At 37.3% G+C, this 19,050-nt stretch overlaps 1 protein-coding gene across 2 annotated transcripts in view; it reads left to right on the forward strand.

Annotated features, from left to right (window-relative positions):
- Positions 1 to 19,050, forward strand: part of LOC107681482 (PH and SEC7 domain-containing protein 3-like) — a 103,377-nt gene that overhangs the window by 41,783 nt on the left and 42,544 nt on the right. For both annotated transcript variants that reach the window (XM_016477791.1, XM_016477792.1), the window contains exons 5-8: positions 1,719 to 1,799; positions 2,789 to 2,901; positions 5,091 to 5,149; positions 10,064 to 10,153. In XM_016477791.1, coding sequence (XP_016333277.1) covers positions 1,719 to 1,799; positions 2,789 to 2,901; positions 5,091 to 5,149; positions 10,064 to 10,153 — 343 coding nt within the window. The remainder of the gene's footprint in view (positions 1 to 1,718; positions 1,800 to 2,788; positions 2,902 to 5,090; positions 5,150 to 10,063; positions 10,154 to 19,050) is intronic.

Here is a 19,050-nt window from a genome sequence, read left to right on the forward strand (position 1 = left end):
GCTGATTTATTCATTTTAAGTATTTGGGATTTTAAGAACAAGTGGAAAATGTGCTGAATGTTTCATTTCATCCAAGTCAAATTAGCAAGCAGTTAGAATGAATTTACATTCGTTTTAAACGCGGAGCCAGGCGCGAGTCGACAGGTTGCGCGTGTGCATCAAGTCTCGTCCATACTGCCAGATGCGCTCGTGGAGACTTGCGGTGCGGAGCCGGGTGCGAGTATAAATGAGCATTACGAGACAGGCTGCGTGAGACAAAGTGAGAGTATGTCTCACTCTCCATAGCAATGCTCCCATCCTGTCTCACTCTCCTGCTATCTGAAGACCATCACTGTCCATAGCCACGCTCCCATCCTGTCTCACTCTCCTGCTGTCTGAAGACCATCACTGTCCATAGCCACGCTCCCATCCTGTCTCACTCTCCTGCTGTCTGAAGACATTCACTGTCCATAACCACATGCTCATCCTGTCTCATTATTTTGCTGTCTGTAGACGTCAATGTCCACAGCCACGTACATATCTTGTCTCACTCTACTGCTGTCTGAAGACAATCACTGTCCACAGGACCTAATACTTTAGAGGACCTTATACTGAACCCTGTGGCACTCCATACTTCTGTTGGGTTGAGCATCTTGCCATTAACACAAATAAACATGTTGGATAAGCGATTGGATAGGTAGGACCTAAACCATGCTAATGCCTGCCCGCAAATGGAAACATAATTCTCGAGCCTATCCAGGAGAATGTCATGATCTATTGTGTAAAAGACAGCATTAAAGGGGTAGTTCACCTTCAGTTGCTGGTCCCCACCGACTTCCATAGTATGGGACAAAAAAAGCACTATGCAAGTCCATAGGGATCAGCAACTGAAGATGAACTATCCCTTTAAGATCTAATAGCACTAGAAGGGAGATGCTTATATTATCTGACTATGGCTGGAAGTCATTTTTATGACTTGCAGAAGAAAAAGATAAATCCATAAAGTATAAATCATCCTTGAGAATATAAATCAATACACACTAGGGCTGCACGATTAATCGCATGCGATATTTAACGCGCATCTTATCAGTAAAGCCGGTTTTGTAATCAGCGGTAAATCTCCATCACCTGCGTGCTTTCACATTGATATATATATGTGTCATAAATACTGTATATATTTCAGACTGTCTGTGCCCCTTCTCCTCCCCCATTCAAGTCATTTGTGCAGTAAGCATTATGAGTGAATCTATCAATTTCAGGCCTTGATAACAGTCTCTATTTTTAAATTCATTGGTCAAAAGGTGTGGGAACCCTGAATGTCAAGTCTCAGTCATATAGCAGCACTGCCACAAACTCATTCACGTGTCTGTCTGAGAATGCATGTTTCTTATGTAATGTGCTTTATACGGCTGTGGTTCCTCTTCTGCAACCCTCTCTATTATAGGGTTGTGTCAGGGTAGATTAATTAGTCTTTTCAGGGTTGTTCATCATAAACTAGTAAAATGCTCTGAACTTCAGTATGTCTGATTTCTGTCACGCTGATATTTTTCTCACACACAGACATTGAGTATAAAATGATGTGATGTGTTATTACAGTGCACACGGGCTCTTATCAAATGTGATTGTCAGATATCATAAACCGTATGAGGTCATGTCCAGTTGAACTGTTGCTAATGTAAATGTCATTTTTTTTAAATCTCTGTTATAACATAATATTTATTTTATTTTTGTGTTCACAGTAATGACTTCAGTAAGATGGTTGCAGAAGAGTACCTCAAATTCTTTGAGTTTACAGACATGACATTGGACCAATCACTCAGGTACATCTCATGTCAAGTGTTTGCCATTCAATTATTGGGCAGTTGTAGGAATGCCAAATGTAGAAAAAGTGCATGTAGTATAATCACAAACAAATTGCCCTTGAAAGTAAATTAAAAAAGTTACAGTGTTTAAACAGAGAAATGGAGAGTCAGTACAACAGTAGGATACAAACTATGCGCCAACAGGAAGTCCAGGCTATGACATTGGACCAATCACTCAGGTACATCTCATGTCAAGTGTTTGCCATTCAATTATTGGGCAGTCATACAGTCACAGTGTGTGTGTTGCTGCTATTTTGCAATGGCTAAATGTGGCTCATCTGGTTGTTTGTTTACAGTCTTTAACTCCAGTGTTAAATAATATATTTTTTTCTTGCAACAATGCCACTAATTTATTATAAATTATAAATTGATGAAAGTTTTGCTGAAAGTTTTATTTGTAAATGATTTAATTCACTTATTTAATTTATAAAAATAGGAATATTTTCAGGTAGGATTTCCCAAATAACTAAATAAACAATATTGTAATATATACTGTTACTGTTATGTAATAACATTTATATACACTCATATAAGATTTATAAAATATAGAATATTTTGAACAATTAAGATCATCTATGCAACCAAAGAATGCTGAACATTATTATATTGTTTAGCTTGTTTATTATGTTGTTTGAATTTAAAAAATTATTTTTGGACAATATCTGATTACAGCTCAGGAGTCATTCTTACCAAAGTTCAGATAATTGGCCAGTGTTCACAAAGTTTTTCATTCATCTTTTTGTGTGGTTTTGGATCTTTATTTCGTCCTGTAGTCTGCCCACACACATCATTAATGTTTTTACTGTGATTGGAGCACTTTGTTGGCTCTTTTTATCTTCTATCTTGTATCTGGACCTGATTCTGGACCCCTGTTGAGTCTTCACACTCAAGCTACAAGCAAGACATGAAGTTCAAGGTCATGTTATATTGCTGTTTTTATGTTGCAGATGTTTTCTGAAAGCATTCTCACTAATGGGCGAGACTCAGGAGAGAGAGCGGGTGTTAATTCATTTCTCTAATCGGTACTATCAGTGTAATCCCACCGTCTTCACTGCACAAGGTACTCTATGTGTCATCCATACGTAACCTTTCCCATTTACTCATTACTAAAAAATTTCTATTTCAGATCAATTGAATATGTAAAGGATCATTATCATACAGTGGTGGTCAAAGTGCACAAATCAAGTACTTGAGTAAATGTACAGATACCCTAATAAAACATTAATCTAGTCAAAGTACAAGTACTCATTTTAAATTTTACTTGCTTAAAAGTACAGTAGTACTTGATTTTATAATGTACTTGAGTATTACAAGTAAAAAGTAGTGATCGCTGAATCATGTTTATTATTTATTCTATCCAGCACTAGTCAGACTACACATTAATCAGCACTAATAAGAACGATTAATGCAGACATTTAATATGCATTCATCTGTAAATAAGCAAACTTTTATTACCAAAACTTATTGTACACTATGAAAGCATTAAACTTCAGTATACTAAAATACCAATTTACTGATAATTAAGTGTGGAAACAAGTGAAATATACATTTAGTATTTTAATAATGAGACAAAACTACATTTGTGTAATTATATATCTACAATGCACAGAGGTCACATGGGGCAAAATGCGCTAATGTTTAAAGATGGACGCTATGCAAACGTGCTAGTTTTATGTAATTTGAAACTACATCAGTGGGGAAAATGCAGTAATTTTCTTCTCGCCCTTTTACAGCAGATTTACTTTACAAATAATTGACAGTCATTACCTAAAAATTATTTTCATTTACACTAATAAATACTAAAATTCAGCATTAGTAACTTACTTTTTACTCCATTGTTTGTGCTCCGGTGATATCTCGGTTCTTTGCCATTCTGACCGGATCATTGAATCAGTGAATTGTTGACTCAAAGACAGCTTCAGTCGGATCAGTCCGATTCACAAATTAATCGTTTGTGAACCAGTTCACTAGGTTCATTGGAAAGAATCAGCTTGTTCACAAATCAGACATCAAAGTAAAGTAGAAAGTATGATATTATGCTTTAGAATGTTTTGAAGCAAAAGTATCTCACCATATTTACAGCTGACTGCACATTATCCTGCTATTACATGGCTGCTAACCAAATAATAAATAAATGGATGTGAGATTAGACATTGATATGAGTTGATGAAGTTAATAATGTGAGAATAGGCGATATAACAATTAAATATTAAATATTTATAAAATGGTTTCATTTCAATGTTCATGACTGTTTGTGGAGAAAAAATAATATCAAAATGTATCAAATTTGTAATCTAAATATAGAAATATTGTGATTATTTTATTAATTGTCATAAGGACTTATTTTAAGTAGGTTTTCAATCACATTTCCATAAAAAAAACTGTATATTGTGATATACACTGAACAAAAATATAAATGCAACACTTTTGTTATTGCCCCCATTTTTCATGAGCTGAACTCAAAGATCTAAGACTTTTTCTATGTACACACTAATCAGCATCTTGATATGCAACACCTGTGAGGTGGATGGATTATCTTGGCAAAGGAGAGTGCTCACTAACACAGATTTAGACAGATTTGTGAACAATATTTGAGAGAAATAGGCCTTTTGTGTACATAGAAAAAGTCTTAGATCTTTGAGTTCAGCTCATGAAAAATAGAGGCAAAAACAAAAGTCTTGCGTTTATATTTTTGTTCAGTATATGTCTTTACCAACTAAAATGTCAATAATGTGGTGATATGTATTTTGGCTTTATATCGCTCACTCCTATGAGAGAAGAAAGAGAGTGTGGTGTAATACAAAAACATGAAACTAGCTCAGCTAATATTGTCTCAAAAAAAAGTTGTCTGAGGACTGTTTTTGATGCCTCGGCATATACAAGTCGCTCCATATGAAATCTATAAATAAAACATTTGGGATTTTGCACAAAATTTGTTATCTGTTAAATAATTGAAATAATTTTTATTTCCCCTCTTCACTAATTCTCCATGAAATATGATTGGGTTAAATCGCTCATTCAGTATCACAGTGTCGTGTTTCTTCCATAGCAACCATCTTCGTAACAGCTATGACCAGTCTATGGGTAAAAAGCTTGTTGCTAAGACTGTTGCCATGGAAGTGATGTTAGACTTTCTCCTGATGCAGAGATGAATGTGTGCGTGATATCAGAAGTTATGATAAAAATAATGTTCAGTCTCTTTGACCTGTCTATGAGTGTGTTCACCGAATGTTTCATTGATGTTTGCAGATGGAGTTCATTGCCTTACCTGTGCGCTAATGCTGCTCAACACTGACCTTCATGGCCCAGTAAGTGACCTCTGACCCTCTGCTAGAGTTGCCCGTATTACTAGCTAAGTGAAAACTGACAGTTTGTTCCATCTTTGCCATAAGCGCATGAATGCAGACGCCGTTTGACCTAATCAGAGCCTGTTATTGGTGAATGTAAAGATCCCACTGGAGGAGGATTTGTTTGGTTCATGTTTCACCTCAAAATAAAAAGTCTGAAAAAGTCTTTTTGGGGAGGGTGACATGTTGCCCAGGGATTCACCAACTAGTGTCAAGGATGTCAAACAAAGACAAAGGATGTCTTTTGTGTTTGATTTTACTGTGGATATTATCTGTGATCAAATGTTCATGGTTAAACCGGTGAAATCTTCATGGGTGTGTCTAAATAAATATAAGTAGCTCAATTTGACCAGAAAAGGAAAACAAAAAGAAAGGATTCAGAAATGTGCCATTAGTAACTACAGTACAGTGAAGAAAGAAGAACGTTATCTGCACCCCCCACCGTTTCCTCAGTGAAATGTGAGGTGCATTCTGGGTTCTCTAAGAATAGCTCCTCTCATTGGTCTCCATGGAGTTTGATCATGTGTCTTGAAACTTACAGGACGCCGTGTTTTGAGTGTGACACGCTCAGTAGAACGCATGTGCCATGGAGACGTAGAGATTTCATGCCCACACCGCAGCACTCCTCTAGACGCTTTCATTTCAAACGTTGTTTAGTTTCATGTCATGTGGGTGAATACAGCTGAAAGTTGCGCGGCTGTGAATCTTTTCAGAAATGTATGCCAGACGCCCACACACAAATAAATACATGGCTGCGTTTGTGGAGGGAAGCGTTATGCATATCACACAGGTTATATAGAGACAGAACAGATGGGTAAATCTCATCAAAACCTGTCCTGGTTTGAAAGAAGAAATGTATATTTTACATAAAGAAAACAAAAGTTATTTTGTGGAACCAATAAAGACTTCATGAGGCTTTGAGGTTGACTACTGTATTCCTGAAAATGGACAAAATAAATGTATAGCAAATAGATGCATTAAAATTTACAGGCAAACGGTCCAGATTTTTGTCCACTGGCATGCTCTTTAGAATGAGAATGTCCAATGACAAACACGGTTCACAGCTGTGTCATGACTGAAGCCTGTTGTCTTTGGCGTGTCCCATCCAAAGCGTCCTGTTTCAACAGGACATACACTACCATTCAAACAACAATAACAACAAAACCTTTATTCAGCAATGATGCACTGAATTGATCGAATGACTTTTATATTGTTACAGAAAGTTTCTCTTTCAATAAATGATGTTCTTTTGAACTTTCTATTCATCAAAGAATCCTGAAAAAAATATGTTTACACAAAAATATGAAGCAGCAAAACTGTTTTTAACACTGATAATAATCAGAAATGTTTCAGCAAATCAGCACATTAGATTATTTATAAAGGATCATGTGACTCTGAAGACTGGAGTAGTGATGCTGAAAATTCAGCTTTGATCACAGCAATAAAATACATTTTACAATATAAAAACTAGAATAGTATTTCACAATATTAATATTTTTACTGTATTTCTGATCAAATAAATTCAGTCTTATTAAGCAGAAGAGACTTCGTTCAGAAACATAAAAAGGTGTAATTAAAAACATTAATAGATAAATAAATCGGAAATATTTAATAATAAAATAATAAAAATATATTATAATATATATAATATATAAATTATATATAATATGTATAAAATTAATATATGATATATTATAAAAATATTAAAATTAAAAAACTGCTTATTTTCTTAAAACAAAAACTAACACTAGCTTCTCTAATCTTTTTGTATTCTATCTATTTGTTTTCTTTTTATTTATTATACAATTAACAAAAGCAAAAAAGGCCTCTAACACTAGCTTGCTCTATTCTTTTTCTATTCTATCTGTTTTCTTGTTATTTATTATATAATAAAAAAAAAACTTGCTACGTGTACTGCATTAAGCTAACTGAGACTTGTTATAGCACTTGCGTATCATTGCTCTCTTGTTGATTTTGATTGCTTCCATTGTCCTCATTTGTCCTCTAAACAGCACTTATCAAGCGTCCTGTGGTCTTTCAGATTTGTTTTATTGGGACATTTTTTGTGACAATACAATTAACTGCAATTTCCAGTAATGCAAAAATCTTATTACACTTACTGTAATACATAATGGAATCCTGTCATTCTGTTCGAGAACGTTTTCTAAATTTAAAGAAGCATTAATTGCATTCATTGTAACAAATACATGATTTATTCACAATTTAATTGAAACAATCATTCCCTGCATTACAGTAATGAGAATGAAATTATGGGGGCAGTGGAATAAACACACGTCTGCATTGTATTTATGAGCATGATATCTGGTTACTGCGCAAGACTCAAATGTTTGTTTGTATTTTGAGAATTTGTTGTTCTTGCAAAATAGTGTTTTATTCTCAGTCAGTCTTTGCTGAGTTTGTGATCTGTGCTGCAGACCCATGTCAAATCAGAAAGAGAAAAAGGGCTTGATGTGCTGTTAAAGTGATGGATGACAGGAGGCTATAGCATCGCTTCACTGATGAAACTGCAGCGTGAGATCTTGTGGAATCGTGTATTTCGAAGCAGCCTGTGTCTCTCTTTGATATCTCGTGCCAGTCTGAACATTTGACAGTGCCATCCACCTACGAACTCGGCTGGTGCTGGCAGGAACAGTAAAGTCAGTGGAACAAACACCGTCTGTGCTTTCTTTTAGAAGGCAAGCGGCCGCTCCTTCAGTCTTTGTCTATGACATTATAAAAGCAGCAATCTGATGCTGTGAAGGAGAAATCAAGGTTCAGACAGAGTAATTGTAGAGGATGTATAACAGCAGCAGTCTGTGTATGTGGTAGCTGTATGCGCTTGTGAAAAGCTTATTAAAGTCCCACTGTAGATCGTGATTTTTATTTTTCCACATGTATTTTGGTAATTTGCTTTCTCACAAAACAAAGACAGAACTACTGTGACCAAAACAAATCATCATCAGACAGGTAATGCTGTAACAAAATGCAAACTTGTAAATGTTTGAGTCATTCAGTGAAGTAAAACATTTAAATTCCTTTTTATGTACACAAACTATATAATAGCTCAGAGATCAACAGCGAAGTAGCTCGGCGCAAATGCTTATATATAGATTACATACTCCAGTTAAATAATTTCATGCTATTGGATTCGATCAGTTCTGGATTGTAATAGATATTCTTAAATCTGTGCATTTAGTTAAAGCTGTCACCTCCTCCTGCAGTGCTTAATCAAGTGCATCAGTCTGTGAATTATTGCATGAGCGTGGCATTATATGGTGTCCGGCATAATTTATAAACAATCTTTTGCTTTGCATCAATCAATCGACAAAATAAAAAGAGAAAACAATCATATGATGATATTAAGTATTTTTTCTTTGCAAAGTTAATTTATTTGATTATCCAAAAATAGACCTTACAGACTGCAGTTCCAAAGTTTGGGCTTTTTAAAAATGTTTTTACAAAAAAACGTCTCTTCTGCTCACCAAGGCTGCATTTATTTGACCAAAAATACAGTAAAAACAGTAATATTGTGAAATATTAAAATTGGAAATAACTGTTTCTATTTTAACCTATTTAATAATGCCGCACTGATATGTGACTCTGCAGCACAAAAGCAGTCTTAAGTCGCTGGGGTATATTTGTAGCAATAGCCAACAATACATTGTATGGGTCAAAATTATTGATTTTTCTTTTATGCCAAAAATCATTAGGATATTAAGTAAAGATCGTGTTACTTGAAGATATTTTGTAAATTTCCTACCATAAATATATCAAAACTTAATTTTTGATTAGTAATATGCATTGCTAAGAACTTCATTTGGACAACTTTAAAGGAGATTTTCTCAATATTTAGATTTTTTTGCACCCTCAGATTAAAGATTTTCAAATAGTTGTATCTCGGCCAAATATTGTCCTATCATAACAAACCATACATCAATGGAAAGCTTATTTAAATTGACCCTTATGACTGGTTTTGTGCTCCAGGGTCACATATGTTTTAGACAACATTAAATACAATATAAATAGATCTAAAATGATCTAGGTATTGGAGAATCAGTTGTATCATCGTTTTATGTTGTCATATTGCCCAGCAATAAAACTTGCTGTATGGTAAAGCACTGACATGACAGCACGATTTCTGAAGAAAAAAAATGTGTATTGTGAAAAGCACTATACAGATCGATTTCATTTTCAAATGTAATTTATACCTGTTTACTTTTCAGCATTCTTTGTTAAATAGAAAGTTCAAAAACATGATAAATCTGTCTTTTTTGATTAATTTAATGGATCATTGCTGAATAAAAGTATACATTTTTGAAAAAGGAATCCAAGGCACTTCTTCTGGCACTTCTAAAGGCTTTTATAAATTTTTGGACCAGAAGAAGTGCCTTGGATTCCCTTTTTTCAAAAGTTGTTTCAAATCCAACCAAAGAGCACCTTCTGGGATTACTTCACAAGGTCCTTTCCGCAAGTAGCGCTTCAAGATGTCTCCTACGGTCTGTTAAAGTATACTTTTCTTTAAAAAAAGTTATGGTAGTGTATCTCATATATTAACTGTGTTTTACATGGAATTTCCAGCAAAAACAATTACATAGTGATAAATTCTGTGATATAAAATGCCTTGCCGCCCACCCCAGTGAATACTGTAGGGTTCCTTACGTTTAATAGCAGGCTCTATTGAGTTTGTAAATTTGATGAGAAAGCAGGACTGACTGATCTACAGCCATTGTAGGAGTGCATGCTGGGATGTCAGCATGTTAGAGATCCCCTCCTCTGCTGCTGTCAGGTCGTGTCGGACTCGCAGGGTTAAATCAGGGTGATGCAGTGCCATCCTGCCCCATTAACAGCCCAATAAATGTTTCTCATGCCCCACAGAATATTGGGAAGAAGATGACGTGCCAGGAATTCATCAATAATCTGGATGGACTCAATGGAGGACAAGATTTCCCCCGGGAGCTGCTGAAGGTGCGTCTCAAACAAATCTCTCAGCGTTCCTCTTCGAGATGATGTATGAAAGGATACATTGTTAAAAACCAGCTTGATACCAAAAATTTCAGAATAGAAATCAGCTGCTCCAGGTGCTTTGAGCCTGGTGATATTCTATAACACACACTGCTGTGTACTTTCCCTTGTTTTCATAAGATCTGATCTTTACTAATCAGTCACCCTCAACCTGATGTTTGTTTACTTGATACAAGCTCAGGACAAAAGCGCTCTTGACTTGGATTCATTAGTAATACATGCTGTTATTGGAGACAGACATGGATATTTGGAGGCCTGAACTAATGCAGGTAGATCTCAGCAAGATTCTCTTCAAACTGCTGCTCCACCATGACCATAGTTAAAAGAGAAAGCTGAAGTAAAAATACAAAAATATCTTGTGGCGATACTACGAATGCAGTGATGCATGATGTGTGGCTAAGAAGCATCTATATTTACAATAAAACAGGACAGAAGCATCAGAGAAATGATTTGTTTCACAGCTGAGTTGTGTTACTGTCATTTACTTTTTATATAGCGTTAATTGTTTGTGCAAGTATTCAGTTCTTGAGTTGTTTGTGTCGTAAGTGATGATCACAAAGATTTATGCTTTTGCAAATGTATGCTTTTGCTGGTGCTAATCTAAAGCCTACAATGCATTCAGGATCTAGTGTTTTTCATTTCATTCATTCTTGACCAAAAAATACACCAAAAAATAGAAATATTTAATTGGTTTACCTGCCGGTCAGTGTGATCATTAACCAAGATCAGAGAACTGTGAACATGCGAATGTGCTGTTAAATTATTGAAATATTACCTTCCTCAGAGATATTTCAATGTCAGATTGGTTTAGTTGACAAAAATAATTGGGAATCCCTGCATTATATGAACAAACATTAATAAACATGAAAACAGCAATGACATAACACGGCCAAAGTCTTCCAGGTTTGAAATATGTTTGTCCAGGTCACTGTATATGATGACGACATAGTGTTTCACAGCTATCATCAGTGTTTAGTAACTTAATTATTTGTAATAATTATTTGTTTCATACATGGTCTCTAATTGCTTGAGAGGTGTTTCCCCTCACATTCAGAAGCATGGTTTGCAAATTTATTAAATGACATGTGAATATAGTCAAAGCTAAATGGTATGATTTTTAGAAAGGAAAATTTAAAAGAGAGAAAAAAGAAGAATTAGGCAGAATAAGTAAATTATGAATAATTTATTGCCATATTGAGTAATATGTAATCCATAAAAAAGTTACTGTAATCTGATTGAGCATTTTAAAATGTCATATACTTTAATTACGAGTACTTAATTTTTGGAAATCGCAAGATTACGCAATTCAGATTACATGTAAGTACCCAGCCCTGACCATCAGATCTGTGGCCCACCTGCTAGACAATCTTGTCCCGTGTTTGGTCTGATATGTCCGGTGCTGGCAGCCGAGCTCAATCAGTGACAGGCCAAAACAGCCCCGTGTGGACTCGGGCTCAAATGAGTGTGATCTGCCAAAATCAGCGGACATAGATAATTAAATACCCCCCACCAACACCTCTTCCGGATAGTGCACACTTCTGTACACTTCACACACTAACAGGATGTGTATTGCGTGCTTAATAACTTGGCAGTGTCTTCAGTGAGCACTTTATAAGGCGTTATATAAAGCTGCACCAAAAGCGAGTGCCCTTGCCGAGCGTCTGTCGTGACTGTCCTCTGCCAACTCCATGAGCTGGCTACTTTCATGAGCTTTTTATGGCCCGCTCGCAGGTATCGCCATACTGAATGACTCACAGATCTGTCTTAATGAGAGAAGTGAAGAGTGGTGTGTACGTGTTCTTCAGGTTCATTTTGGTGTCAAATATCTCTTTTTGATGTTAGGTCACAAGAATTCTTGTAATGGATGCTGTTAATCTAGTCTAGGTTTAGTTAGTTGAAGCAGTTTGCATCTTTGACAGGCTTGCAAACAAGCAAACCAATCAGACAACTTTATTACGTTCTGAGACGGCAAGGCCAGAATCATTTAAAGTTGTTTTCCAGCTCATTTCAATGGCACATTTTGAGTAAATTGTAGTACAAGATCAAGTTTTCAGTTGTGTGAAAACACAATTTTGTTTTCTGCAGTGAAATCAGCCTGCCAAAACCCAAAATATATTGATGGATCATTTTGTCTTTTCATTTCTTATTTGGCATCTGAAGGAACTCCGATAAATGGGTGACTGATCTGCTACCTTTGTAGCAGAACTTAATGTTTTATGGTATTATTAGATCATAAGTTTAGGGGAAAAGTGCTTCTAATTTCTGTTTATTTCAGGTTTATGGAGCGGCTGATGGCTCATAAAATGCACATATATATTTGGGGGCTGTCAATTTATGGGATTAATTACATATCAGTAAATGATGCAGACCCTCTTTATTTATTTATAAATAAAAACAGATGGGATGTTTAATAAAAGTAAGGTTATTTGCAGTTCTTATAAATGTACACTTTGTACTCTTTGGTTTCACATGGTTTGAAAGACAAAACATACTTTTTTCAGACTTAACATCTTGAATACAAGTCATCTTGATCATAATATTAAGAAAAGTTTTTAATTATATTTTTCAAGATAAAAAGTATTTTTTTGTAAATATGCATGCATGGTAGTTGTTCTAGTTGAATGTTGTTGGTTACGAATTATTGCTTTGGTTTTGCAGACAAAAGTTTGAATATTAATAACCACTGAAACTGTTTTGTTAATGTTTCATCCTATGAAATAATACAATAATATGCCAAAGTTTTATTTTTAAGAGCTTTTAGCAAGGTTTTTTCTGCACTGTGATTTAAGGGCAGTTTCATCACCCTGAGAAACATTGTGGCTTGTTAAGAGCGTCTTTTCAGAACGACTGTGGAGACGGACTCAAATCAACTTGAAAGCATCAGTGTCAGTGACTGTGAAAGACTGCGTGTCTCTGTTTGATTGGCAAACACCACACACACGGAACAGTTTGTCAGATATCTCTTGCAGTATTAAACAGTCTATTTTGATACATCAAATATCTAATTTCTCTGTCTGCTCTAGTTACACACTGTCAATTGGTGGCTGACCGTTTTGCATTATTGAAATGTTCACAAGTTTAAAGTAGCTGTGTTTATGATTATAGCCTTGTTTTCTTGTTGTGAAGTACGTGGCTGATCATCTTAGAGACAAGATGGCGGCGCGTGCACATCACGAGGCTCAGTGTCTTACCAGCTTTTGCAAAATAGTATTAATTTGCCTGGTTATTTCCTACATGTTCGCACGATTCAGTTATGTGAACTACACCTACAGCAAACAATCACTTTTGGACATCAACAAATGGTGCTCCAACATAGTTTTGGATTATCCTTTCAACTTCGGCGAACTCCCTCCAGTGCTACAAAGATCACCGCGGACAAGTGGATCACTCACACCGACCGGAAGTGTTCGGCGTCAGCATCAAGATCATAAACAAACATGGGGGAAGCGTGGAGGGCTGCGTGCTAAGCAAGCGGTCTCTCTTGAAACCAACACGGAAGTGACTTAAACTGCAATTCATCGACTGGCCGCTAGAGACTGGCTCCAAAAGGGAGTCAATCCCATAGACTCCCCATGTTAAAATGCCCAAGTTTACAGCAGAAAAAACATTTTTACAGCCTGGTACAAAAAGTGGTTTTGGTCTGTATAGCTAATTTTGCCCTTCATGACAACTGTGAGGGGGTGATTTTTTTTATAACTCATCGATTTAAATTATATTAAGCCTTAAAGTTCTGTATAATTAAGGGCGTGGCGACTTGAGTGACAGGTGGATTGCCGCTGCTGTCACCACCGTCGAGCTAGGTAAGTGTGGATTCAGCAACCAGCTCCATCCACGTCCTGCCTCTTTGTCCATTTTCGATTATCCAGGTTAGCAAAATGGTGACGAACGGCTCCGCCCACTTTGGGCTTAAAAAATGCTCTTCAGAAACCTACGGGTGACGTCACAGACACTACGTCCATGTTTTTATACAGTCTATGGCTCTAAGCTAAGACTAAACTCACACCGGCCAGCTCTACCCAGCATCTTCCTTGCCAATGTACGGTCTCTGATAAACAAGCTGGACGAACTGAAGATCTGGACCCTCACACAGAGATGACTTATGGACTGTAATGTCATGTTCTTCACTGAGGCCATATCCACACGTACACGGGTATTTTTTTTCCTAAAAAGTTTTTCCTTCTTCCGTTTAAAAAAAATCTCCGTCCACATGAATACGCAAAAGCATGCTATGAAGCACTGTCAAGAGCATGCCAAGCCAACAGGTGGCGATATAATCTCAACCGTAAAGCCATGTTGGCCAATCAGAAGCCTGAAAAAGTTTCCAGTAGGCGGAGATAACAGCGCATGCTCCGACGTCACAAGCCAAAATCTCTGGCTTCGCTGTCTACACGATAACACTGTTTTTGAAAATCTTTACCCTGGCAGGAGTTTTCAAAAATGTTCGGCTTCAGTGACCTGGTGCTGCGTTTGCATGTGGACGAATGGCCAAACTGCATAGAAAAAGCTGCAGTTTTGAAAATACCCGCATTCGTGTGGACAGGGCCTGAAACATGGCTCTGTAACGATGTCCCAAACAGCGTGGTGCATCTGGGCAGATCCACCATCTTCAGGGCAGAGGTTGCTGCTATCTTTACAGAGTAGAAGCAACCTCTGGTAAAAACAAGGGTGGTGGAGTATGCATTTATGTAAACAAAACATGGTGTACAGACTCTGTCATTGTTGATACCCACTGCTCTGCTGATCTAGAGTTCCTGATTATTAAGTGCAGGCTATTCTACCCATCACGTGAGTTTACTTGCATTGTTTCTGCTGCAGTTTATGTGCCGCCGGATGCTAATGCTAACTTGTCTATGAAAGAACAATGGTCTGTTATTAGCAAACTACAAACCTTGCACCCGGATGGGACTTTTATTGTTGCTGAGGACTTTAATCACTGCACTTTAAGATCTGTTCTCCCTAAATTTCATCAAAATGTCTCCTGCACTACAAGGGGACATAAAACATTGGACCACATATACACCAATGTGACTGATGCCCACAAAGTCACATCCCTCCCCCACCTGGGTCAGTCTGACCATCTCTCTTTGTTCCTACTCCCCAAGTATACCCCGGCCATCAAACCCACAATGAGAACTGTCAAAATCTGGCTGGAAGGTGCTGACTCCACTCTTCAGCATCAATTCCAGCACACATACTGGAGTGTGTTTGCTGCCCAGGCCACCACAAACTCTCAGATCAACATTGACACTTACACCAACTCTGTCCTGGAGCACATCAAGAGGTGTGTGGGCAGAGTGACTACACACAAAAAAAGTCCCTCAAAGCTGAGCTTCCACCCAATGAACTGCCTCTCACATTCTCCTCCTCAGATGTTTACTACACTCAGAGTAAGGTGAATGCACAGAAGGCAGCTGGCCCTGACGGAATACCTGGGCGTGTGCTTAAAGCCTGTGCAGAGCAGCTGGCTGAGGTCTTTATGGACATTTTCAGTCTGTCCCTGGCCCAGACAACTGTCCCCACTAGTTTCAAGACCTCCACCATCGTGTCAGTACCAAAGCACTCCACTGCCTCAGCCCTTAATGATTTGTGTCCTGTCGCACTCACCCCCATCAGTGCCAAGTGCTTTGAGAGACTGGTTGTATCCCACCTAAAATCCTGTCTTCCTGCTACATTGGACCCACACCATTTTGCCTATCGCCACAATAGGTCAACAGAGGATGCCATCTCTATGGCACTTCACTCTGCCCTTACCCACCTGGACAGTCAAAATACACATCAGAATGCTGTTCATTGACTTCAGTTCTGCATTTAACACTGTCATCCCCTCTAAGCTGATCTCCAAGCTCAGCCAGCTTGGAATCAGCACATACCTCTGCAACTGTACTCTGGATTTTCTGACTAGCAGACCCCAGTCTGTTAAGTTAGATAACCTCTACTCCTCCATCATCACCTTGAATACTGGCGTGCCACAGGGCTGCGTGCTGAGCCCTCTTTTGTACTCCCTATTAACTAGGGATGCACCGATACCACTTTTTCCAGTACTCGCCCGATACCGATACTTTTATTTTTGGTACTTGCCGATACCGAGTACCGATACCGATATTTTTATTGCATTTGTACATTTTTACTTTATTTTGCTATCCTCACTTACATAAATGAACTGTAGTGTCCTACACCCACTAGTAAAAAAAATATCAAAAATTATTTTATGATAATAATGCAGGGAACCACTCGTTATAAATCTCCTAACTGTGATATTTTCAGAAATAGAAGTCGCGTTTTTAACCCATGACTGCACTCCTGTTTATGGCTTCAACACCATAATCAAATTCGCAGATGACACCACGGTGGTAGGTCTGATCAAAGATGACAATGAGTCGGCCTATAGGGATGAGGAACAGCACCTGGCTGTGTGTTGTGCCGCCGACAATCTGGAACTAAACACCCAGAAGACCAAGGAGATCATTGTGGACTAGGAGTCATGCATACACCCCTATCTACATCAATGGAGCTGTAGTGGAGTGTAGGGATGGGTACCGAAACCTGGTATTAAATGAGCCCCGGGGCTAAATTATGAAAGACCGGAGTATCGATAAGCTCTGACGTTAACGGTTCTGCTGTCGGTACTCGAGAGATTAAGAAAACACACATGCATTTGTTATTGCTATATAGACATTATCTTTAATGGAAATTCTATCTCACCAGAGTCGCCTGCTGTTTTTATATGCAATAATATTCAGACTTTTGTCTATGATGCATTTTTGCTATTCGCAATTCAGAAGCGAGATCACACTCATGCGGAGGAGCTACAGCACGCACAACATGAAAGCCCTGTTTAATTATGATAGAGAAAATAACTAAACATTCAAACGTCTGCTTAGGCTTTAGGCCTGTGGCTGTGATACTAAGCTAATTTGATTTTTATTTCGATTTTGGCTTCTAAGGATTATAAAAAAAAGAAGATATGAGGCCGCATTTCATCAAGCGCAACTTTCTTCCCTTCACAATGTTGCACATTCGTTCCTCCCTAAAACCCAAACTTAACGTCAGAATCAGCACAATTGGTGATTGTTGTAAAATGCCGTCTTTATGGTTGCTAAATTGCGGGACATGTTCGATTAAACGTTATAAGCACAATAATACGTGCAAGAGACGCTGTTCCCCAGGCTGAAATGTGTGCATGCGCTTCAATACGGACCACAACAAGACAAGCTACACTTTTGGCTTCAGGTGCACGTCCAAGCGATCAAATACACACAAAATATGTCAAAATGGCCAGCTTGGAGAGTGTTCACTTAAACACAGTTTATGTCTTAAGTGGATGGAACAGTTGGAAGAAAATCCGATGTGTGTAAAAATATTGTCTTAAAGTGACAGCAGTGACTGGCGCTTAGGCCATCAATGTGAATCAAACAACAAAATTCAAAAGAGAAAATCACTTACAGCTCTCACTCTGAATAATGTTAGCTTTAATAAGCATTATTCTATCAATTCATACAGTGAAAACTATGCGTTCATTTACATTTGATTACTTTATTAGATTTCTTTTGTAGGCTATATTACTTACCTGTACAGTAATGTTAGTAGACCTTCATGGAAACAATTTAAAGCACTGTTTATTTCATTTGTATCTTTGTTTTATTGTATTTGTCAATATGCTTTACTTTGTTTCTTTGTTCTTACTGTAGTTTATTTTATGTATATAAAACACTAAAAATGCCTGCACACTGGTGCATTTACAAATTGATGTTTTATATTAATTTCATCATTTATTTTACATTTCAGAATATAAAGTAATGTTAATTCAGCTCTTAATTTTTCATATATATATATATATATATATATATATATATATATATATATGTACAGTTATGCACAATCAGCTTGTAACACTCCAAAGAGAAAGGAAAACTTGAAATCGCATCATATGACCCCTTTAAAACCTTAACGATACCCATCCCTGGTGGAGCGCGTGTCGAGTTTCAAGTTCCTTGGCATCCACATCTCTGATGACCTTACCTGGTCCCTAAACACCTCCAACCTGGTCAAAAAGGCACAGCAGTGCCTTAACTTCTTACGGAGCCTTAAAGAGTTCATATGATGCGATTTCAATTTTTCCTTTCTCTTTGAAATGTTACAAGCTCTTGGTGCATAAAGAAGATCTGTAAAGTTGCAAAGACTAAAGTCTCAAATCCAAAGAGATATTAGGGTCGTCTTATATTCGGGCCAATACGGTACACATTTCATTACACCAAATACACAAAATAATGTTATTTTTTATCAACATCATATGATCCATTTAAAGCTACAGTCCGTAACTTTTTTGGTAAAAAATTATCCGAAATCAATATTTGAGCAAGTACATAACCAGCCAGCGTTCAAAACTATCTCCTTACTTAAGCCCGATTCACAACGGTTAGCTTATTTGATATGAGCTAACCGATCTTTAGATTTAATCACTATTGGTAGAGAGATTTATGGTAATGCTTTTTTCCTCAGTTGGTCAGAACAAGCGTGGCAGACTTAAGTAAAGTGAGCTTTCCCTGTGGACCAAGGAATGAGTCGACATTATTCCATCAATTCATCTCATTAACAGCAATATCAATATTTCGGTAATATTCTTCTCTACAGTTAGGTTGCACAGCTAGCTAAAGGTCACATTTAGATTTCTCAGAAATAAAACATTCAGCAGGTTAAGCAAAGCATCAGTCCTTCTGAAGACACATTGATCAGAGTCAGTCAGCATGTTTATGTGCACCAGAAAGTCAGTTAATGTGAGTAAGCTGCTTAAAGGGGTCATATGATGCGATTTCAAGTTTTCCTTTCTCTTTGGAGTGTTA

Source organism: Sinocyclocheilus anshuiensis, unplaced genomic scaffold, assembly GCF_001515605.1.
Source record: "Sinocyclocheilus anshuiensis isolate Anshui unplaced genomic scaffold, SAMN03320099.WGS_v1.1 scaffold2567, whole genome shotgun sequence".
NCBI lineage: Eukaryota > Metazoa > Chordata > Actinopteri > Cypriniformes > Cyprinidae > Sinocyclocheilus > Sinocyclocheilus anshuiensis.